Raw genomic sequence first — 24,397 nt, 5'->3', positions numbered from 1 at the left:
TCAGATGATCTACCCACTTTGGCTTCCCAGAGTGCTAGGATTATAGGTGTGAGTCACTGTGCCTGGCCTTATCACAAGTTTTGATGCTTGCTTGAATTCAGGTGGAGCTGAAGGTGGTAGTGGAAAACAAAGTGATTCAGAAAAAAGACTACGTAGCATATTTCCTGATGTCTGACTGTATCTAATCTCTGTAACTCAGTAAAATATAAAAACAGTTTTTGAACATTGCCTTTGCTATCCTATTTTAAAACATTCCATTTTAAACTCTGTGGAATCTGTAGTAGTCTGCTCAGGCTATTGTAACTAACACTGACTGGGTAGCTTAAACAATAGTCATTTATTTCTTATAGTTCTACAAGCTGGGAAAGCTAAGACCAGGGTGTCTGCTACTTTGATTCCTTCTGAGATCTCTCTCCCTGGTTTCCAGATGACTGCCTGCTCTGACAATTTCACATGGGCGAGAGAGAGAGAGAGGAAGTGAGCTCTGGTGTCTCTTCCTCTTCTTATAAGGACATCAAACCTATTGAATTAGGGCCCTACCCTTAAGATATCATCTAACCTTTATGACTTTTCTCACCTTCTCAAAGACCCAAATATGGTCATTGGGGTTAGGGCTTCATCATATAAATTTTGAGGGAACATAATTAAGTCCATAGCAGAATGTATTCTAAATTACACACAATGGATCTTTGCAGCATAAAATGCATGCCACAATGGAAGATCATAAGGAAAACAGATGGGAAAGAAGCAACATAAAAAATGTTAGAAAAGGGTGTATTAGTCAAGAATAGGTTAGTTATTTCTTAACTGTCAACATAGATAGAAGAAGATAAAAGTTAATGTAATATAAAGGTATTAAGAACAATAGTGGGTTCAAATAAAATCAATACATTGTGTTTGTTATTAATCTGGTGATACCACTATTATGTTCTTTCAGTAAACACGGAGAGTTTTTAAAATGTGGGAGTTTTTGAAAACATTATATTTATACTAATGGGATGGAGATGGGAGTTTCCTTTAATCTTTACCAAGTCAGTATGTGATTCTTGAGAAAAATACTTGAACTGTTTGCTTCAATTTCCTGACAATAATGGCCTTAGAAAATGTGAAATTATTATTTAAAAAGTCTCAGATATCACTGTTAGGCTATTTCATATTTTACCAAGGTGATACTTCTCATGATTTTAGATCCTCTAGGACTCAGAGGTCCTCAATCTTTTTAAACAGGGGGCCAGTTCACTGTCCCTCAGATCGTTGGAGGGCCGGACTGTAGTGTAAAAAAAAAAACAAAACTATGAACAAATTCTTATGCACACTGCACATATCTTATTTTGAAGTAAAAACGCGAACAAATACAATCACACTGCCTCATGTGGCCCATGGGCTGTAGTTTGAGGACCCCTGAGAGTCTAGGTAATAGGAAGCATTCTTTTATTCTATTGTTTGGTGTAGTATAATAGCTCTTTTTTGATAATTCCTACCTAACCTGAGATTTTTGCTTTATTATTTTCAGGTAATAAAATCATCTTGTTAAGCTTTTCAATAAGGTCATTTTGAATATAGAATATAGAGTTGTGATCTGTTGAGTTCAGATCTCTCGAGAATTATTTATTAAGGAAAAATAACCTTTTTATGTGAAAAGCACTGATTATGTAACATGGCTGTATTATAAATGAATCCAGTATCACATCTGGATGGGAATTCTATTAAGCAAGAGACTAATGATGTATATATTAAGTAGCCCTGTCATAGCAAGAACACTACCTTAGAAAGCCTTGCTCCTGCCAATTTTGAAAATTGGCAAGTAGAACCGGTGCCAGTTCAGGTAGAATTTCAACATAGAACTTTAAAACACACAGTAAATCCACATAACACAATTATAATAGATTCCTTGTATTAGAAAACAAGAAAAAAACAATTGCTTCATGACATTTAGAGTGGAATGGAAAGGAGCAATAGATGAAGACTCTGCAATGGTTCAAAGGTGTTTTTCTTAGAGAAATAATAGAAGATTTTAAAAGCTTGGATGACTTTGAAGGCTGAGAATAGGGTAATGACTCTTAGAAATCCAATCCCCTTTGAGTGCCCTTTCTCTATGTATAACTAAGCAATTTTCCACAAATATATCTGAGTGTATTTGTGAAGAAGTAGAAGTAGAAGAAGAAGATACTTACAGGCTAGTGAACTCAAGAATAATGGCCTTGAAAGAATAGTAAATATTGGATTTGACTATACTTGAAAATCAATTAAATAAAATCAGCATTTCTGATTATAAGTTGTGTGAGACCTTGCTGCTCAACTGATAAACTGAATACACAAAGAGTCTTATAACTGAGAACATTCTTTTATGTTCTTCAGGATGAATTTCATTCACGGCTGCGTTTTAATCGGAGAGGACTGGTTGCCATGGCAAATGCTGGTTCTCATGATAATGGCAGCCAGTTTTTCTTCACACTGGGTCGAGCAGATGAACTTAACAATAAGCATACCATCTTTGGCAAGGTTAGTGTCCAATTATTTGTCTTACACACATGGCTTGATTTTGGTTTTATGTTATTCCTTAGCCCACTATGGTACATTACCTAAGTGCTGTCTTCATAAAAGTATTCCCTAAGATTTTTATTATTTGCAGAAATCGTAGAATGTATTCCTGTGATAGTGAACCATGAGGGACCACCTTAATTCTTTTTTTGCATGCTTTAAATCAGTCATTAGTTTTGACTTTAATCTTTTCTTTCTTTAAAATCATTACTAATGGTATTAGCTACTTGGCCAATATTGCTTTTACATTTTTAGAATTACACTTAAGTAATAAACTAATAAAGTTTAGTCCTTCCCTTTAAAGTTGTGTTGGCAGTGAAGCTTCTTACTGGAAATATTACTTCGAATAATACTTATTTAATCCTGCGCACATTTAATGTCACATCAGGAATTTCCTTTCTATAGAATTTTCAATAATTCTTTTTATAAAGGATCTGACTAGTTTCTTCTCTCTTCTTCCTTCTTAAGTTTTAGACATATTAAACATCACTAGTGTATCAGCTCCCTCTGCTGGTTCAGTAAGAATTGTTTTCCCATATCCTGGGCAAAACTAAATTTTGTGATGATGAAAGGGAAAAAACAAACTTAGGATAGTTGAAAAACTCGTGGTGTTTTAAAACTCTTTAGAAATGTTTAATGAAAGGAATCACATTAAAACCGTGAAATGCAATATTGTTGCTTAATAATTAACAATGTAGGTTAGAAAATATTCATTGGCACATTCTCATAAGCCACTTTAACACAGGTTGTCTGATGTTCGTAGATTTTTCTCACCTTTTATTTTAAAAAAAAAGAGTGTAGGGCGGCGCCTGTGGCTCAGTCGATAGGGCGCCGGCCCCATATACCGAGGGTGACGGGTTCAAGCCCAGCCCCGGCCAAACTGCAACCAAAAAAATAGCCAGGCGTTGTGGCGGGCGCCTATAGTCCCAGCTACTCGGGAGGCTGAGGCAAGAGAATCGCTTAAGCCCAGGAGTTGGAGATTGCTGTGAGCTGTGTGAGGCCACGGCACTCTACCCAGGGCCATAAAGTGAGACTCTATCTCTACAAAAAAAAAAAAAAAAAAAAGAGTGTATAATGAAATGAGATTGCAGTGGCCATTCTGCACTATTTTTTATAATTTGTGTTCTATAACTTATGTATTACAGACAACATACAGCTTAATGGTTTGAAGTTAGAAAAGCCATCACTCTTGGCTCTTTGAGCCTCTATTTTCTAATCTGTGGAAGAAAGACTAATGATGGTTCCTACTGTTAGGGTGTTTGTGAGAATTAAATGATATAATGTCTGCAAAGCATTTATCACATTGTTATTGTTATTATTTTCTTATTCTATTATAAAATCTGAATTTGTTTATAATATTTGTTGTCATTCAGTAGGAGGTTATTTGGCATTAACTAATGTTAAGTATGTATGGGAAATTTCCCATAAAGCTTAATTAGGGATTCAACTTTATCCATGCTTTTTCCCCTTAAGATGAAATTATTTTCTTTGCATTATTCAATGTATATATTCTTATGTAATACTATGAAATTCCTTTTTAATTTTTAAAAAATATTTTCAGAATTCCCTTTTTAATTGAAAGGAGGAATGCAGTAATTTGAAATTACACTTTATATTTTTATTTGCTAGGTGACAGGGGACACAATATATAACATGCTGCGACTGACAGAAGTGGACATTGATGATGAAGAAAGACCACGTAATCCACACAAAATAAGAAGTTGTGAGGTAGGAGCATGATTATTATGTGATATAGCACTTAAGTTGTCATCTTAGGAGGAATCAATTATTAGTATTCTTAAACTGTTAGATGAAGGCTTATAAGATCAGTCACTATATTCAATTATTAGTATTTTTAAACTCTTAGGTAAGGCTTATTTTATTTAGGTATAATGTCTAATTAAGAATTTTTTTATAAATGAAAAGTTTTGAATTCAGAGTGAAACTTTTGCTGATAATCCAATGAATGAAAAGCTCAGCTCGACTCACAATAGAAAGTTAGAGGAATTAGGTTTATTTAGCACAAAGAAATGACTTTATTGATGATTTAAAAATGTTTTTTTTTTATTAAGGAAGTAAGAGACTTAAGAGCATTTGATTTGGAGTCAAATCAAAGTAGAGTTGGTCTACTTTCTATACGTCATTTAAGTTTTCTTAAATATTTTTCCCTTATGTAAAACAGGAATAAAATATCCCTTACTTAGCAGTACAAAGGATTATTGAGAGAATCCATTGAGGCCAAGTCCATGGAAGTACTTGGTGTAAATGTAGAATAATATAGACTTTAATGTCACTGTAATTAAATATTAAATATTAGTTTTACTTTTTTATGAAATTTTTAAAAATGGAATAATATTTTTAAAATATTTCTTTTCATAGGTTTTGTTTAATCCTTTTGATGACATCATTCCAAGGGAAATTAAAAAGCCAAAAAAAGAAAAACCAGAGGAGGAAGTAAAGAAATTGAAACCCAAAGGCACAAAGTAATTATAGTATTATAGAAAGATTTTTCTTCAGCTTGGAAAGTAACATTACTTCATTTAGTTTACTTTATTTCCTTTATAGTAATTGTTTGCTAGCAAGGGAAAGGCCAGTTTGAACCAGAGAGATGTTAGAAGTATGAGTGTATGTTTTTCTCTTAAGTGAGCATTTCTTGTATTTAAGTATAGTATGTCTTAAACTTAAACTTAAGCTAAAAATGTATCATCTCTGTTGTTCATGTGAAATTTGTGTTGATAAATATTTTATGATCCCTATAACAATTACTTATTTTAATGAGTTGTTGAAAAACTTTTGTTTTTTGTTTATTTTTAAATTAATACTTAGTATAAAGAATTTGGAAAATAGAGAAAAATATAAAAAGTATTTTAAATGACTGTATGATTGTATAATTTGATTTTTTCACCCCTCTTGAGTGCTTGTAAAAATAATCTTAGAAATATTTTTGAACCTAAAGCTATTTCATCAGCATTTCTCGGATATTTCCTAAAGATAGTTGTCAAAAAAAAATAGAAATTTCTTAAGTGAATTTCAGTATTTTGTAGTAATATGCTGTATTTATCAGTATTGTTTGTTTTATTCAAATAGCACAGAGCTAGATTTCAATTTATTTTACTGAATCGTAAGTTCCTTATTAGGAATTTTTTTGTACTCTGTTTATTTTATATTTATTTACTTTATTACTTTATTTATATGTTAGTTATTTTTAGACAGTTTGTAGTATAATCCTGCCAAACCTGGTTATAAGAAGCAAAGTGTATTAATCTTTCTAAGCTTCAGTTGCCTCTTCATATAAAATGGAGGTTATAATAAGCATGGTACACCTGGTTATTATGAAGATTAAATGAGGAGGGACATGTAAAAACACTCAGTTATATAGGGGTTCACTACATATTTAGTTTCTTTCTTCAATATCCTACAAAATAAATAAGTCAAACTGCATTTATAAAGTGTCAGAAATGAGCCAAACACTTTAATAAACAGTTGATCCCTTGTGACAAAATAACTTCTTATATGACTATATATCTGATTTTCTTTTAGTCTTCAATTCATTTATTTTGACTAATTTATCTCTGAGTGAAAGGTCAGTCACTATATTCATATAAGTATTTCATCACTATGATTTATCTTGACAATACTCAAAGGTTTTTTGTGTGTGTGTATTTTGTTTTTGTTTATACTGAAAATGTTAGGGATGATGTGATGGTCATTGCTTGCTTGCATCTAGAGTTTGGAAAAGAATACCTCTTTTGTTGCCAAATCTTTGGGTTTTTTTTTGATATTTGAGAGAGAGTTTTAAAAGTTATTTTTATCATACTTAGGATTTCTTTTGTTTGAAGGATCAGAGGAGACAAAGTTAGTTTTTTTCTCCCCTTTGGCTATTTTATTTTATTTTATTTATTTATTTTTTTTCATATTCTTTTTTTTTTTTATTGTTGGGGATTCATTGATAAGCCAGTTACCTTTGGCTATTTTAGTTATTTATTGCTTATATATTTTTTGTCTGATATTTTTTGTGTGCCTTATTAACTTTAAAATATTGCAAACATATTTTGCCAAATGCTAGATTAATTGCTTGCTGTTAGTAGTGCTCTCGGGGCTGTATATTTATTAGCTTTTCAGAAATCTCCATTTTGCTACCAGTTTTGATAACTATAAAAAGCTTAATTATTTTTGTCATGCTTCACTGAATACATTTAATGGTAATGCTCAGGATGTATTTTTGGTCATTAGTTTAGTATAATATATGAAACGCTGGAAGTCTGAGGCCAAAACCTTGTCACTATATAAAAATATAGGTCTTTAGAATGTTCTGCTGAATACTAAGTAATATTATCCTTTTTAAACAGTCGGAATATATTTCTTCTTGTAAATTCTGTTCTATTGTTTTGAAAATAGGATATCTGTAAGTTTTGTCTAACTTTTTCTAATATTCTTTTTTTTTCTTCTTTTTTCTTTTCTTTCTTTCTTTCTTTTGATTAGAAATTTTAGTTTACTTTCCTTTGGAGAGGAAGCTGAGGAAGAAGAAGAGGAAGTAAATCGAGTTAGCCAGGTAATCTATAATTTACCCCTTTTTCTGAATAATAAGAGAGATTAGTGCCCATATCTTGTTCATTTTTGTATCTCCTTCTATACCTGGTACAGTATGCTTTACTTGGCACAAACTCAGTAAGTGTTCATTGAACTGATTTGTAAAATGATTTGTAGTCAATAATATTTGTAACTTCTGAGATGATTTGCCCTTTTAAAATTGTTTACATCTTGACTCTTTAATTTTTATCTGGACTTTTTCAACTAGATTTGATGTTTTTTAAATGCTTCAACTTTATGATTCAGATTTTAATTGAACTATTAAACAAAATTGCTATTTGTTTAATTGGTTTGATAGATCATAATGATTATTATCATTACTACTAATAAACATTCACAGACCAAAACTCTTACATTCATTTTAATATATATTTTGTTAATTTTCATCACAGTCTTTCAAAATAGATGTTAGTATGCATTATTATCCTCGTTTTACTCATGAATTGGACAAAACCATGAATGTTAGATCTAGAAACTGCCGGAGTTATCTTTGGTTAATGTTTTCCTTCTTTTTTTTCTTTCTTTTTTTTTTGAGACAGAGTCTCAGTATATTGCCCTTGGTAGAGTGCTATGGTGTCACAGCTCACAGCAATTCAAACTCTTGGGCTCAAGCAATTCTCTTGCCTCAGCCTCCCGAGTATCTGGGACTATAGGCGCCTACCATAATGCCCAGCTATTTTTTCGTTGCAGTTGTCATTGTTGTTTAGCAGTCCTGGGCCAGGTTCGAACCTGCTCGCCTCTGTGTATGTGGCCAGTGCTCTAACCACTGAGCTACAGGCTCCAAGCCTGGTCAATGTTTTCTAAAGATATCAAATTTCTTTGCATACCCATGCCTTCCCCACAGTTCCACCACCCCCATCTTTTCTTTTGCCTGCAGTGTGCTCTCTCCTTTATTTGGCTACTTTTTGTTTTTCCTTTAAGATTTACCCCTACTGTCACTTCCGTCCCTCTACCCAGGCTGAGCTAGATACTTCCCTCTGTGATAATCTGTCTATGGCCATCCAAATGCTTATCATGCTACTTTATAATGACTTAGATTCTCATCTGCTAATAGTGCTAAATATTTAGTTTATGTAATCCCCATAATAACCACGTGATATAGATACTATTTCTATTTTGTAGATAAATCAATACTCAGGGTTAAATCACTTACCCATCACTTAGGAGGTGGTAGAATCAGAATTTTGAATTTAGGATTTTATAGCTATTAAGTCTCTATTATGATTCTGGATGCTGCAGAAGCTGTTTCCCTCAAGCTGAAACCATCTAAAAGGCTGGTGAGATATTTCACAGGTAGCCTAGCATTCTGGCGTAGAAGGCGTCTAACCTCAGTGCAGTTGGCCCACTGCCCTTCTTTAACTCTCATAGGGTCCTGGATGGGAGGGTGAGCAGCCTCGGAGAGCAAGAATATAGGAGAAAGGAGTTTTTTTTCATTAATCTTCTTGTTGAAATTAAATTTCTAGTCTAAATTAAGTTTTGTTCACAATTACCTTAAAATTGACTAAACTAGGAAATTAGTTTGAATTTTTTCTAACAGCACATTTTAAATGTTCAAAGCTTGTCTTCCTTCTGCTGTTTTCTATTGTACAAAGTAGAAAAAAATATGTGTAAATTATACTGAATATTGTGGATTTATACTCTGAAAGCAATTTGTGTTTGCTTCTAAGATTACAATGTGCAAGAATATCACTACAGATAGTACTGGCTTGCTCTTTATTTTCACTCTCAAACCTGAGTTTAGAAAGACTAGGGTAAAATCTTTCTTTCTTGCCAAGAAAATTACAGCTCATGCACAGTCCATTTTGAAATGAGTATTATTATCTTGGTATTGTGTCATCATACTTTTCTGTCTGTAGTGTGGGGTGCTTTGTGATAAAATTACCATCACCTGCTTGTATCTGACTTTCACATCTGTGTCTCTAGGCTGGCTTACTCTTCCTTTCTCCAAGAAAGGAGAAAACCTCTCCAAACCTCCTTGTTTGAATACCTCACTAGGTACTCAAATCCTGGCTAAGGCTTAACTCATTATCTCTTCTTCCCAAACTTCTCCCTGTTCTATTCCTTGGTGTCAATGTTCTTCAAAGAAGAACTCATTAGGTTCAGTTCTGAATTTTTAATTTTTTATTTTGCACTGTCCTAGCAATTTTTCATGTAAGATATGTCTCACATCTGTTTCTTCCTTTTAATTTATTTTGCTACTACCCTTATTCAGGCCTTCATTATCTCTAGTCTGAACTGTGCAATAGTCTGAAGCCTAGGCTTCTATCTCCTCTCTTTTCTTTTCCTTCCTTCCTTCCACTACCAGGGTAACCTAAATGAAGCTTAAGATGTTAATTTTGCTCTCTATTGACTATAGAAATAAGACCAAATTCTGTGGCCTATTATTTTAAACTTCTACTTTCACGACTCCCCTTTATCAACTGTGCCTTTTAGCTTAGTACTTATTACATTTTGCTGCTAATAAAAATAACTTGGGTACTTTTTAAAAATTAAGATTCCTAGGCCCAAGCTCAGACTTGCTGAATCAGAATTTTCTAAGGAGTCGCCTGGGAAGCTGCATGTTTATAGTAGGGAAATGCAGGAAACACTGTTTTAACAGGTCTGAATGGTTTGAAACTCTTTATACATGTATGCCTTGTCTTTCCTATTTTTGTATCTTTGTTCATGTTCTTTTCCCTATCTGAAATGTCTCATCCTACCTCTGCATCATATTTCCCAGCCTGGAATATCATCTTTTCTAAATGTCTTTTCCAGTTTTTCTTAATCTTTTTCTTATCTAAACTTTGCCTTTCTTGTGATACGTTACATTTTCCTTTTAAGCACATCTTTTCTTGCTTTATTACCTAAGAAACATAGGACTATGTTCCCCTTGTATACTATACTGTCCTTATAACCTTTACTTTGTGACTTATTAGTTGCATAGAGCCCTGGACTGTGAGCTCCTTGCAGATAAGAGTCTGTGGGGTTTTTTTGTCTGCTTTATGTGTTGGGTTAGTGGGCTAGTTTTGTTTAAGAAAATAGATAAACAACAACAAAATTGTTGGAATTTACTGGCTTAGAGAAAAGGAAATTGCTTTAGACTGCATGAGCATGAGATAAATTCTGGAGAGAATCCAAATACTATGTAGAAGTGCATTTTTGTTTATTTTGTTCCACTTTTTTTAAAAACACTATGAACACCCTAAAATACCTTGATAAGGAAAAAGAATGCTAGCCTGAATATTGGAAAAGTATGGCCAGTAGAATATGTGTCCTTAAAATTTAGCCTTACTGTTTTAAAATGTATGAAATAACTATAGCCAAAGTTACATAAGTGTCTTCTATAATGACTAAGAACTATTCACAGTTTCAGTGGTTGAATGTAATTAAATATTTCTAAAGGGTTTAAAAATAATTGTTTCATTATTCATTTGCTTATCAAGTTTCTTTTTTCACTGTCTCCACAGTGTTAAGCTTTATTCCAGAACCTGTATGATCACAAGTTAATAATTGGTAAAGTCTGAATTGGGCTCTACTTTATATGAAAGGAGAAACAAGATAAAGTCCCCTCTGGTTTATGGATTATCAGTGTGGGATTACAGACACTCCTTTACCCTCTTCATTTATTCATGACAAGGTGCCTCTCCCACGTGGGTTTACTTTCCTTCATTATTTATTTCAGTATCTTTCTACTACCTGATAAAAATCTCTTTAGAATCATAGAATTTTATAGCTCAAAGGGATCTAGTCCAACTTCCTTTCTTTATAGATGAGGAAACTGAGACTCTGGTTAAGTGACTTGCCAGACAGACTTCATTTCCTTTTTGATAGGTTTGCATGATAGGGGGCTGCCATAATAATCATATCTTGAGTTCAGAAAAGCACATTGTCAGACTCTCTCATGATATTCTGTGGACAGCATAAAGAAATGTGATCTGAGAGATAGTACAGTCAGATAGATTTATAGCTAATTGAATACTTCTGCCCAAAGGGTGCTTTGTTTTCAACCTATGGCTGATTATTTGAACCACTGTGTTGAAATGTAATAGGAGCACATGTAAATTCTGTACTTTAGCTCAATAAAATCAGCTGCATAGATATGACATAATAGTCTATGGGCCCTAGTTGAATTATTCTGAGTAAGATCTCTGGAATAAGGAATTTAACACTCTGTGTTTTTTAGATCACATTTGCAGCATTTTGTTCTGTTCTGAACACATCTTAAAAAGATATTGACAAACTAGATACATTCAAAGGACGGGAGGGTGGTGAGGAGGCTGGGTACGATGCCAAAAACTCTCTCACATAGAAAATGCCTGAGGAACTGGATATAATTTGGAGAAGTGGAACTAAGTGAAAATACAATGCTAGGCTTGAAATATTTGAAAAGTTTTTATCTGGAATGGTTCCCTCTTCATATTGCTCTCTTATTAAACAGTGCTTTATTCAAATGTCTGTCTTGATTTAAAATTTACTCATGAATCCTTATGCGTAACTTACACAAATGTCAGAAAATATTTTTCAAGTAAAAGCTTATAACCAGACAAATATTAACAGTTTTCATGAGGCAAGTTAGACAGCAGTTCTGTTATAAAAGTATCTCAATAGCTAAATACAATGCCATGTTCACAGTGATACACTTAGTATTTCTCTCACTAAGAGACTTGTTAACAGTTTGTTAATATGCCTCAAATCCAAAGTTATGGAAGGGGTTTTTTCTCACCCAAAGCAAGGTATATGGGGAGACAGATTTGCCACATTTGAGAATAAACTAAGAATACTTCATCCTATTCTAGTTGATCTGGTGAAATTAAACTTTCCCCTAAAGTTGGGAAGTTGGGTGGGCATGGAATGGACAATACTGCTAGGCCATTGGCACAAAGGTGGTCAGAAATGTTAAAAAGTCTAATTTATAAAATGTTTCTGTCCCATCAAATTGTATTCCATTTTAATTTACTTATATTTTAATTTTTATATTTAGCTGATTTTTTACATGTTAACTTTTTTTTAGTTTTATATTGCTATTATAACAGATTACCATAAATTTAGTGGCTTGAAGCAAAACAAATTTAGTACTGGAGGTCAGAAGTCTGAAAATAGGCTTCATTGGGCTAGATCTCAAGGTGTTGGCAGGGCTGCCTTCTTTCTGGAGCCTCTGGAGCCTCCCTTCCCTTCCTTGCCTTTTTCAATTTCTAGAGTCTGTGTGTGTTCTTTGGCATGACCCCTTCTCCATTCTCATAGCCAACAGGGACTGGTAAAGTCTTTCCCATACTGTGTCACTCTGAAACTGATACTCTTGCCTCCCTCTTTCATTATAAGTACTCTTGTGATTACACTGGGCCCACCATGATAATCCAGGATAATCCCCCTATCTCAAAATTCTTACTTTCAATGAGCACTCCCTTTTGCCATGTAAGGTAATAGTCACAGATGCTAGAGATTAGGATGTGGACATTTTAGGGATACCAGTCTATGTCTGTACTGTGTGGGATATGCTAGGAACAGAACTTGTTTCTAATTCATTTGTAGTTCTAGAAGATAGAACTAGGGTTGGCTGGGTGGTTGAAAATTACACATAGATTTTTTTTCCCTCCAGAGAATTTTCCAGTAATGGAAGCTGTATAAAAAAAAGTAGGTTTTGTGTATGTGTGAAAGAGAGAGAGAGTGTTAATAAGCTCTTCTTTTAGGTGTAGAGATGTGGTTGCCCAGTCAGAAGTGGTGTCAAGGAGATTCCTGCATTGGGTGGAAAATTGATTAAGGGACCTCTAAAATCACTTTTTTACTATTACATTTTTCTGATTTTGCTCTGAAGGTCTCAGAGTAGTATATTATTCAGGGTTCTCCAGAGAAACAACCTGTAGGCCAATAGGATATGAAAGAATATGAGAGAGAGAGAGAGAATAAATTAGATTGCTTTATACCATCTCTCTATTTATAGGAATTGGCTCATGCAGTTGTGGGAGCTGGCAGGTCCAAAGTATGTAGAGCAGGCCAGCAGCCTAGAGAATTAGGGAATAGTTGATGAATCTGAAACCTACAGGCTAGAAACTCAGACAGGGTTTCTATGTTGCAGTCTTGAGACAAATTGCTTCATTTTGGGGAAACTCCAGTTTTAGTCTTAAGGCCTTCAATTGATTAGATGAGGCCTACCCACTTTATGGAAGGTAATATGCATTATCTAAGCTTACTGATTTAAATGCTAATCACATCTAAAAAATACTTCATGGCAACATCCAGACTGGTATTTGACTAAACAGCTGGGTACCATAGCCTGGCCAAATTGACTCATAAAATTAACTATCTACACAGGAATTAGAAATCGAGCCTCAAATTTATTGGCCAATATTCCTCTGTGCCACAATACCTCTTTTTCTCTTTGTCTCCCCACCCCTTGTCTCTTTCTTTCTTTTTCTTCTCTGTTCTCTCTTCCCTTTTCTTTCTTACTTGTACTGTTTCGCTGTCTCTTTGCTCTTGGGTATAAAATGGCAGATAATGTAATTTTTCTACATCTCTTTTAATACTCAGTCTTAGATTCATTTGCAGTTCTGAATTTTCTGTGGCACTGAATTCACTAACTATATTTAGTATTTTGTTCAGCAGCTAAACCCTTTAAGTAGCCAGCTTCTTTCATGCAACATTTAAAACATTTTAAAATATATTTGGTGTTTGATCTTTCTTTAAAGTCATTGTTACCTGATGGTATAAATAAGAACTTTAAAATAGATCTTTCAGAAAGAATAAAAGAAATGTCTGAATTCATTTTTACCGTTTTTAGTATTGTCTCCTAATTTCTTCAGTTCTTCCCTAATTTGCTTTCTCTCTTCCTAGGAATTTAAAGTCTATGATAGTTGAAAGGGAGGCATTAAAAAATCTGGCTTTTATCATATATTTATATATTCAATTTAAAAGGTTAATTAAAATGTGAAATAGTAATGATTATTCAGATTAATTTATAGGTTCCTCTTCTTGGCAAGTCTTATTTTAAATTGGTATAAAACAAGTTTGTTCTTTTTCCTTCAAGCTGTTTAAATTGAGTTTTGGGATATGAACCTTGCTCTTTAAAAATTAATTCATTTAAAAAAAATTGACAATTAAGCATTATTTATCATGTACCTGATGTTTTAAGATATGTATGCATTATGGAATGGGTAAAGTGAGCTAATTAACATATGCATTGCTTTATATACGTATCATTTTTTTGTGATGAGAAAACTTAAAATCTTAGCGATTTTCAAAAATACAGTACAATAACCCATTTAAAAAATATTAACAGTCAAACATTTGCAAACATTTACAAATAAATGATATAGGAGAGCTGTTAATGGACCAAGAGCATAGAGACCTGAATTCTAATCTTGTCTCTGCAATTTATTAATATAACTCTCATTTTCTGATCTGTGAACTAAGAGGCTGGAATAGCAGGTGATGTTTATGATCATGACTCCATGAGGGAAGTGGGAAGAGAGAATTAATAAGGGAATATTTCTGAAGAGAGATGAAGATAACCTGATGTCTGCAGGTAGATGGAAGAGGAAGAATTTTAGGGACAGAAAGTGTCCAAAACAAAAGATGTTTGGGTTTTTAGTCTAGTTTTGGTTATTTTATGTTCACTGTATACTTTTGCCCATAATTCATTTAATTTTCTTGTGCAAAATAGACAAGACTACTATTAATATCATTTCCACTTTGTGGGAGGTATGATAAGGTCATTTTATTTCCACATATGATACAAGTTTTAGACTAAAACCCATAAAATTATGGAATATTAGATTTTGAAAGTCATTTTGTCCAACCACAGTCTGTCTTCTTGTCTTGTTATCTTTCAACTACACCACCTTCTATTTTTAAACATTTTTCACATTTGGGCAAACATTAAGAAAGTAGGTAACATTTTGCCATTTCACCACTCCTTAGTTTGAGGAAGTTTATGGAATTACAAATATAGATTATTAGCATAATTCAGATTCTATGACTTTTTAAAACTACAAATAATAGCTTATTTAGATTGATTATCTACTAGAGAAAGGTTTTTGTCTTGTGAAATTGGACTGTAAGTATATTTTAATTGATTAAGATCTTAAAATGTTGAGAATTTCATGTTAGTAAAGAAATTTAAAAATCTGTTTTTTCCATCAGGAAATACATTTCAAAAGGTATACATCTGCCTTGGAGTAAAACCTATCAAACTTAAGGGCCTGTTCTCAAAATTAATATTGGTAAATGGAGTTTAAAAGAAAGACGTGTTTTCACTCAAAGCTCCTCTCTGTATCTAACTCTGTATTTAAAATTTTTAGTTAACGTATTTTGTAGAGAATTTTTCAAAATAAAATTTCCTTCAAAAGAAATAGACTTTCTTCTTTTATCTGTGAACTCTAACCTCTTAACTGTTCACTTTTATATGATTAATTTCAGGGTAGAGGTGGTTGAGTGAGCTTCCTGCCACTCAAGATAAAGGTATACATGTGAAATTTCCCACTGTGCAGTAGGAAAGTCTGTCAGATAGGACAGACTATCCTATCCCTAACCATCTCTCTTCAGAAATATTCCCTTATTAATTCTCTCTTCTCACTTCCCTCATGGAGTCATGATCATAAACATCACCTGCTATTCCTGCTTTTCACCTCTGAAAGCAGGCTGGTATTCTGGGTCCATAGGAACTTGCAGGAACAGAAAAATGGATACGTTTTGAATTTTGGTGTACAGGTACTGTTGTCAGAAAGACCTGGATTTAAATCCTAAGTGCTCTACCACTGACTAATAAATTGCTTAATCTCCCTAACCATCTGTAAAATGCTAATAATGTCCATCTTATATACTTTCTCTTGGAGAGAAAGGGAATGAGGGGTAGAAATGCTATTTGTAGCATTGTGCTTGAGACAAATTTTATGCTTAATAGATTACAATAATAGCAACAGTAGTTGTAATTTTAGTGTTCCTGCTTTTCACCTTTCTGTCTTGTTTCCATACTAAAATGTACATTTTTTTAAGAACATGAACTTTGAAATTAAAGCATTTAATAAATCTTTGGTCATTCACAAATAGTCTCATGTTTTAGCAGCTCCTCTACATATCTGTTATTTATTTTTAAATAAAAATAAAAGGTACACTCATCTGATTTTGTGTGTGCAGTTAAAAAAGTGATTCTGTGCAATATAAATGGTATATCTGAAAAATAATAATGTGCATTTATTTCAGATTGCTCTTGTGATCCAGCTTCTACGTTATAATTTGTGGATCATAATAATTAACTCATTTAGTTGTTTGTGAATCATGATGAGGATTTAGTGCTTGAATTTTGTAATTAGTAGACTTATTTTTAATGTGTCACTTTCTTTTTTTTTTTTTTGAGACAGAGTTTCACTTTGTCACCCTTGTTGGAATGCCGTGGTGTCATAGCTCACAGCAACCTCAAACTCTTGGGCTCAAGATTCTGTTGCCTCAGCCTCCCAAGTAGCTGAGACTACAGGCACCTGCTACAATGCCGGCTAGTTTTAGAGATGAGGTCTTGCTCTGGCTCAGACTAGTCTCAAACCTGTGAGCTCAGGCAATCCACCTACCTCAGCCACTCAAGTGCTGGGATTACAGGTGTGAGCCATCGTTCCCTGCCAATGTGCCACTTTTTGAAAAAACATGTTTCCAAAATACTATTTTTGGTCAATAGAAGAGTAGGATTTTCTTTCTAAAGCTTTCCAGGAAGACATTTTTTACTAAATCACATTATATCAGTATTAGATTTTATGTAAATTTGTTAATTTGTCCTTTTGGAAGACTGTTTATTTTATCACTCATGATTACATTGTACATTCATTTCCAGAGCATGAAGGGAAAAAGCAAAAGTAGTCATGACTTGCTTAAGGATGATCCACATCTCAGTTCTGTTCCAGCTGTTGAAAGGTTAGTCTAGTGGTGGTATGGTCCTAAGTTCGTATTTGGTGGCTTAGATAATTTTCTTGCTTCCTTTGTGAGTGAAGTCAGTACTCATAAGTCTAAAATTTTAAATCCAGCTTAAAAAAAAAAAAACATTTCTATAACAGAGGTAGGGAACTTGTAGCATTATAGAAGCATGCTTGTCATTTTCACTCTTCTTGCTGTCTACCTCTGTTGAACTAATTAAATTTAAAATTAATTGTTAAACTTTTGCCACTTAGAACAAATTAGAGTTGAATGTTTTTGTGAGGAAGTCACTGCTTTTGGGGACAATCCACTGACTGTAAATTCTCATATACTCTGTGGGGTTGACAGAAAGTTGTCTTACTACCTTTGTTGCTTTGAGAAGGGTAGAAGTGTCAGTGTTAAATATAATTGCACATAATATACTGGGCCAGTGTCTCAGAGGGTATACTATTGTACTAAGTTTAGCTCATTTTCAAAAATACTATTTCAAAACAGTCTTTCTCAATACCCTTCTATTTGAAATATTTGGTTGTATTAGCCAGAATACATCAAGCCAGTGGGAGCAATTGTTTTTTACAGACTTCTCTTCATAAAAATAGCAACAACAAACCAATAACTGTTGATGGTTGTTTTTTTTTTTTTTTTTTTTTATTTTTTAAATTACAGTAATTGTATATATCTGCTACTGGAACACATCTTTTATTTTTTAAAAAATGACTCCCTTTTAGACTGTTTCTATCTGTTCTACAGTGCCATTCGGAGATTCCTATGTTGAATCAAATTCTTGAAATATTAATTCCAGCAAACAGTTCTAAATTTTTTAATTATTAAATAATTTTATTATTTTACTTTGAAGCTAAAATTTGTTTTCCTTATTTTTTGTAGTGAAAAAGGTGATACAACAAGAGATTTAAATGATGTGAGTACCATTAATTTTATTATACATATAGTTTTAAAAATGTATAGCAAGTTTAAAATTTTTATAAAAAATTAAATTATTTTTTCTTAATATAATAATTCCTTACTGTTATGCATGTTAAATTCTGAAAAACATTAAAAAATAATCATTTATTTTGATATTGGAATATTTTCTTCCAAGTGTCTATTTTCCTACAAAATTGGAATCTTTTTTTTTTGCTGTTTTTGGCCAGGGCCAGGTTTTGAACCTGCCACCTCCAGTATATGGGGCTGGTGCCTTACTTCTTTGAGCCACAGGCACTACCCCACAAAATTGGAATCTTATATATGAATTTCTAACCTGCTTTTTCTCTCTGTATGTAATATTACATAAATACTCAAAATTGAGTTGTTATAATTTTATTATGTTAAAAGTTTAAATGTTGATGAGTGAACATCCTACATTATATAAGGGGAATGCTTGGAACAGTCATTGATAGTAGTATTCCTTTGTTATACATATATTTCAGAAGGTTTTCATTCAAGAGTGTATGATCTTTATTAGTTGTACTGGGTAATAAAGATAATAAAGCATAAGGAAAAATTTTTTGTCATATGTAAGAAATCAAGTTTTTCAAATTATACATATGCCTCTTTATGTAAAAACCCATTGATCTATGCATTGCATAATTCAGTATGAAGTACACAACTCCATCCTTGAACACAGATTTATCTATTACCACAGTCAAAAGAGAGGGTTCTCTCTATGTATAATAGAGAGAAGATGTGAATATCTTACCTTGTTAAGAAAAGCTTCCTGCAAGAGATGATGCTGTGTTATGTCTTATGGGAGAATTAGGAATCAACTAGGTCAAAAGTAAAGTGATAGGTGGGGGTTCTTTAGCTCAGAGAACAACATATGGGAAAGCATGGAAATAGGAGATATTATACCTTATTTGGAAAATACAAGCTGAGATTTAAAAGTTCAATGAGATTGTCCTGTGAAGATCAGGGAGGAAGAGTCTTGAAGAGTGTTGTGCAGAAGGCTCTTGAGCAGGAGAGTTTTGGTGTGTTTGAAGAGTTGATAGCAGGCCAGCTTGAAGAGAGTTCAGTGACAAGAGGGAGCTTGGGATGAGGTTATTACAGGGCTTCATGGACCATGGTGAGGAGTTTGAATTTCATCTAAAAGGAATAAGGAAGAGTTGAAGGGCATTTATCTAAAAGAAGGTTGCAGTGGTCAACTTTGCAACGTGGGAAGATCACTGTAGAGCAGTGGTACCCAGCCTTTTTGGACCACGGACTGGTTCATGGAAGACAATGTTTCTATAGACCGGGGAGATGGGGGGATGGTTTGGGGATGTTGCGGAGTATTACATCTCTACCTCAGATCACTGAGCATTAGATTCTCTTAAGGAGAACACAGCCTAAATCCCTCACATGCACAGTTTACAGTTGGTTTGTGTTCCGATGAGAATCTAATGCTGCTCATCTAAGAGATGAGGAGTGGCTGTAAATACAGATGAAGCTTCAATTGTTCTCCTGTGCTCACCTCCTGCTATAGGGCCTGGTTCTTAACACGCCATGGACTAGTACTGGTCCACAGCCTGGGGATTGGGCACCACAGTTATAGAGGACAAATTAGAGGAAATGAACTGGAGTCAAGGATAACTATTAGGAAGCTATTGTAGGAGGAAAGTTTGATGTAAGACCGCAGCTGGGAATTGGGAAAGACATAAACTTGAAAGAAGTCTAGGAGGTGACTGTGTACCATGAGATGAGGAAGGAGGAAGCTGGACAACTTGTTAGATGGGTATAAAAAGAAAAGTGTAGACTTGAGATGGGGAGAAAGATGAAAAATAATGAGGATAATTTTGTACATTTTGAGATTGAGATTACTTAGAGACATCTATATAACAATGATATGGGTCTAGCAAACAGGATAAAATGTAAGAGTAAGATTTGCTCTTAATATCATGGGTAGCATGAGGTCATCTTAGCATAGTGTATGATCTTTAATTTGTTTTGTGTCCCAAAACCTTTGAGATGATTGAAGCTGAATTCTTTCCCAGGAAAATGTACTACTTTTCCAACCAAATGTGTATGAATTTGTGAGGGATTTTTTTTTTTTTTTTAGTATCTCCTGAGGCCCAAGCATGGCCCTAGTTATCAATGTTTAGTGCTTAAGAATTACTTAAACATTTTGCTAAAAACATTCGCAATTCCTATCCCCCAGAGATTTTGGTTCAGTAAGTCTTCCATGAGGGCTGGGATTTTACATTTTTAACAAACAACCACATAGCATGGTCTGAGGCGTTTGAGAAGCAGACTTTGAGAACCACCACTGTAGGAGTCAATAACCCTTGAGTTAAGAACTCTGCTGCATTATGACTCACCCAATCAAAAATTCACAAAAGAAAATTGATCCTATTCTCTCTTCTCCCTTCCTTTCACTCTCCTCCCTGTTAAAGCTGGGAGCCCTGATGGAATGTTTGCTCTAGTGGCATAAGAGACAATAAACACATAAATAGTTAAAACATATAGTATATCAGATGGGCAATAAATGCTTTCTAAAATAAACCAAAGAACAAGACTAGAGAATACCAGAGATGAGTTAATAGTTTTGCTGTTTTAATAGGGTGATCATAAAACATCACTGAGAAGGTAACATTTGAGCAAAGATTTGAAAGAGATAAAAGAATAAGCAATGCAGAGAGATATCTGGAATAAGAGTGTTTTAGGCTGGAGAGAACAACAGCTTCAAAGTTGGCTAGTGTTGTTGGGCTAGAGTTGTAGGACATTATCTCAGGGAGATATAGACCTTATGGGCCTTGAGTGACGTGGGATCCACTGGAGGATTTTCAGAAGAGGAGTGATTGCTATGGCTTAGACTCCAGAAATAAATATCAACTTCCCTACATTTCTTCTACTTGAATTAATCCCTGGTTGAGGTAATATGCAGGCCCACTGCCTCCAGAACCACATTTCTCACGGGGATATTCCTATAATAGGAATATAGGGAGATACAGTATCCTGGGTGACAATAAGGGGAACAGTCTGTGCTACCCAGAGTTCCTGGGCATGAAGTGAGCAAACAACCTTTCTTGGAATATTCTATACTTACATATTTTGCTTAGAGCAGAACTCACCTGGAGCAGATTCTTCAAACCCTTACTAATTCAGAACAAAACAAAAGAAAAAACAAACCTGGTCTAGAAGGCATGCAGTGATCTCTGAAAGTGAGAGGGGAAATTGAATACCTGGCAAATACTCAAATTCGTTTTCTACAGGATGGAGATGAAAATGCTGAGCATGGTGACTATATTGATGGTGATGAAAAGAACCTGATGAGAGAAAGAATTGCGAAAAAGTTAAAAAAGGACACAAGTGCAAATGTTAAATCAGCTGGAGAGGGAGATGGAGAGAAGAAATCAGTCACTCGCAGGTGAGTTAATTATTGTGCTTCTAGATATCAGAGTTTTTATCTTTTTATACTTTATTTTAATTAATATTGAGTCCTTTAATTTTTAAACTACTATTTATATAATGTTTAATAAATGTAACAATTATATAAATTGGCCCATTTAGGGCACTAAAAGAAATAGACCAGGCTTAAGGGAAATATAGCAATAAGCCTATGAATCAAATCCCATTTCTCTCTGGTCCTTTTTTAGAGAGGGGCTATAAGTTGATATGTATAGAATAAGCAATATATTAGCTAAATGTGGAAGAATGTGTTAGTTTAATACCCCAACAGAGTAATTGTGTGGAAAGAAAAGAGACATCCTCAATAATTACGTGCGTGAGTAAAATTTGTCAAAAGTGATGGAGAAAGTGTGTGGGTCTGTAAACATTCTTAAATATCTTTTCAAGTCTGGTTACAAAATACCATATACCCCTTTAATATCAGTGGTACCATAAAAGAAATTTCAGCAAATGATGAAAAGTTCACACTCTGCTGATGAAAATTTGTTGGATTTTTATTCTCCTAAAATTCAATGTAAGTAAAAATATCCCCCCTCCCCTTTTATTGTGTGTGACTCTATTATTACAACTTTATGGTATACATTTTAAATAATGTTGCTTTAAAAATAATAGTATTTGTTTTCTTCAGACAGCCTACATTTGAGGATAAAATAGGTGTAATTACAAATAAATTACATTATTTTTCTCTGTCACAATTCTCAACATGTAGAAAAACTGAAAAATAGAAAGGATTTCCATGTGGTCATTGCCTAGTCCCCTCAATTTTTTGCATTATGTAACCAGAAATAAAAGTGATTCCCAGAAATTTCTACTGAAGGTAGAACTTTTTACATTTAGAAATGGTACTTAGAAGTTATCTTAAGTATTTCTTCTTCAAGCAACATTCACCTAACACTCAAGTAGTCACTGTTAAAAAATTTAATATACCTGACTCCAAGTTCCCTCCCTCGCGCTTCGGAGAAGCTGCTTGCGCCCTCCCACTCGGCGCAGACCGGATCCTCGCGGCGGCCACCGGCCGGGGCCCTGTCCGCTCGTCCCACGGCCCGGCAGCGGCGACGCGGGGACTCGGTGGCCCCTGCGGCCGGCGATCGGCCCTCGGTCCCTTGCGGGCCCCGACTGCCCCTCCTCGCAGTCCCCTGGCTGCACGGCCGGGAGCCGGGGAGCGCGGCCGAGAAATCCCCAAATTGGACATCAAGAGCACCATTCTCATTCTCATTGAATCTTGAATTGGAAGCTACTAAGACTCTAAGTCCTGAAGAGGAAATAAAACATAAGAAAATTGAAGCATAGAGAGGCGGAGCAAGATGGCAGCCGAGTAACAGCTTCCTTGCATCTGGGCACCGTGAGTCTGGGGATATAGGACTCCAGGCATCTCTGGCTGGTGGGATCTGCCTATCATCACCCCTGAGAGGATACAGGGAGTCAGCGAGAGACTTCTGGACCCCAAGAGGAGGACTAAAACAGTGGAAAACCGGCAAGTGCTCGCGTGTGTTCAATCCATCTAAACCCGCCCGCAACTGTAAGTTCAGTAGCAGCGAGACTGCAAACCAGAAAGGCCTTACCTGTGAACTGTTCTGGTGTCTTTGGACTTGGCACTCAGCCGAACTGCCTTGGGGAGAGCCTGAGCGGGAGTGCAGAGAACTTTGGCCTTTGTCTAGGGCCCCAGTCTGAGCCGCTGAGCCAGAAGGAGCTAATAGTGTTTGGCTCTGGGTCACAGGCAGACATTGTGAGTGATCTGCTCTGGCAAGCTCCGCCCTCAGGGTCGCAGAGCTGAAATTGGGTGGGAGCTGGTAACCCAGCAACCAAGTAGCCTCAGGGCGGGGTCTGAGCCGCCTTGCAGCCCTAACCCTCCGGGGCAGAGGGAGACCAGTTTTGACACACAGGGTAAGTGGATAGCCACTTCAGCAGTGATTCCAGCAACAAGCACTTCCCTGAGAAAGCTTCTGCTCATCCACAGGCACGAGAACTTAAAGAGCAAGAGGAAGTGAAAGGAAAATTAGGGCAAGGAAACAGATAAAAGAAATCACCCATGAGGAAGAATCAGCAGAAAACTCCAGGCAACATGAAGAACCAGTCCAAAACAACCCGCCAAGGGACCATGAGGTAGCTACTGCAGAGGATTCCACCTATACAGAAATGTTAGGAATGACAGAAAGGGAATTTAGAATACGCATGTTGAAAACAATGAAAGAAATGATGGAAACAATGAAGGAAACTGCTAATAAAGTGGAAAATAACCAAAAGGAAATCCAAAAACAGAATCAAATAAGAGATGAACGATATGAAGAATATAAAAAGGATATAGCAGAGCTGAAGGAACTGAAACAGTCAATCAGGGAACTGAAAGATGCAATGGAAAGTATCAGCAACAGGTTAGACCATGCAGAAGAAAGAATTTCAGAGGTAGAAGACAAAGTTCTTGAGATAACTCAGATAGTAAAAGAGACAGAAAAGAAGAGAGAGAAAGCAGAACGTTCACTGTCAGAATTATGGTACTTTATGAAGCGTTCCAACATACGAGTTATAGGAATTCCAGAAGGGGAAGAAGAATGCCCCAGAGGAATGGAAGCCATACTAGAGAATATTATAAAAGAAAATTTCCCAAATATCACCAAAGATTCTGACACACTGCTTTCAGAGGGCTATCGGACCCCAGGTCGCCTCAACTCTAACTGAGCCTCTCCAAGACACATTGTGATGAACCTGTCCAAAGTCAAGACAAAAGAAAAGATTCTGCAAGCTGCCAGGAGTAAGAGCCAGTTGACCTACAGGGGCAAATCCATCAGAGTGACCGCAGACTTCTCTAATGAAACTTTCCAAGCAAGAAGACAATGGTCATCTACCTTTAATCTACTTAAACAGAACAATTTCCAGCCCAGAATTCTGTACCCTGCTAAGCTAAGCTTCAAAATTGATGGAGAAATCAAATCATTTACGGATATATAAACATTGAGGAAATTCGCCACAACAAGACCAGCTCTACAGGAAATACTTCAACCTGTTCTGCACACTG

General features: G+C 35.0%; 1 protein-coding gene across 1 annotated transcript in view; it reads left to right on the top strand.

Moving 5' to 3' along the window:
• The window catches only part of CWC27 (CWC27 spliceosome associated cyclophilin), a 269,538-nt gene that overhangs the window by 15,198 nt on the left and 229,943 nt on the right, over window positions 1-24,397 (top strand). The window contains exons 4-10 of the mRNA XM_053589887.1: window positions 2,359-2,502; window positions 4,171-4,269; window positions 4,921-5,024; window positions 7,024-7,093; window positions 16,925-17,004; window positions 17,890-17,923; window positions 21,189-21,343. Of these exons, the coding sequence (XP_053445862.1) occupies window positions 2,359-2,502; window positions 4,171-4,269; window positions 4,921-5,024; window positions 7,024-7,093; window positions 16,925-17,004; window positions 17,890-17,923; window positions 21,189-21,343 (686 nt within the window). The remainder of the gene's footprint in view (window positions 1-2,358; window positions 2,503-4,170; window positions 4,270-4,920; window positions 5,025-7,023; window positions 7,094-16,924; window positions 17,005-17,889; window positions 17,924-21,188; window positions 21,344-24,397) is intronic.

This window comes from Nycticebus coucang, chromosome 1, assembly GCF_027406575.1.
Source record: "Nycticebus coucang isolate mNycCou1 chromosome 1, mNycCou1.pri, whole genome shotgun sequence".
Lineage (NCBI taxonomy): Eukaryota > Metazoa > Chordata > Mammalia > Primates > Lorisidae > Nycticebus > Nycticebus coucang.
This window is presented reverse-complemented; position numbering and strand designations above follow the sequence as displayed.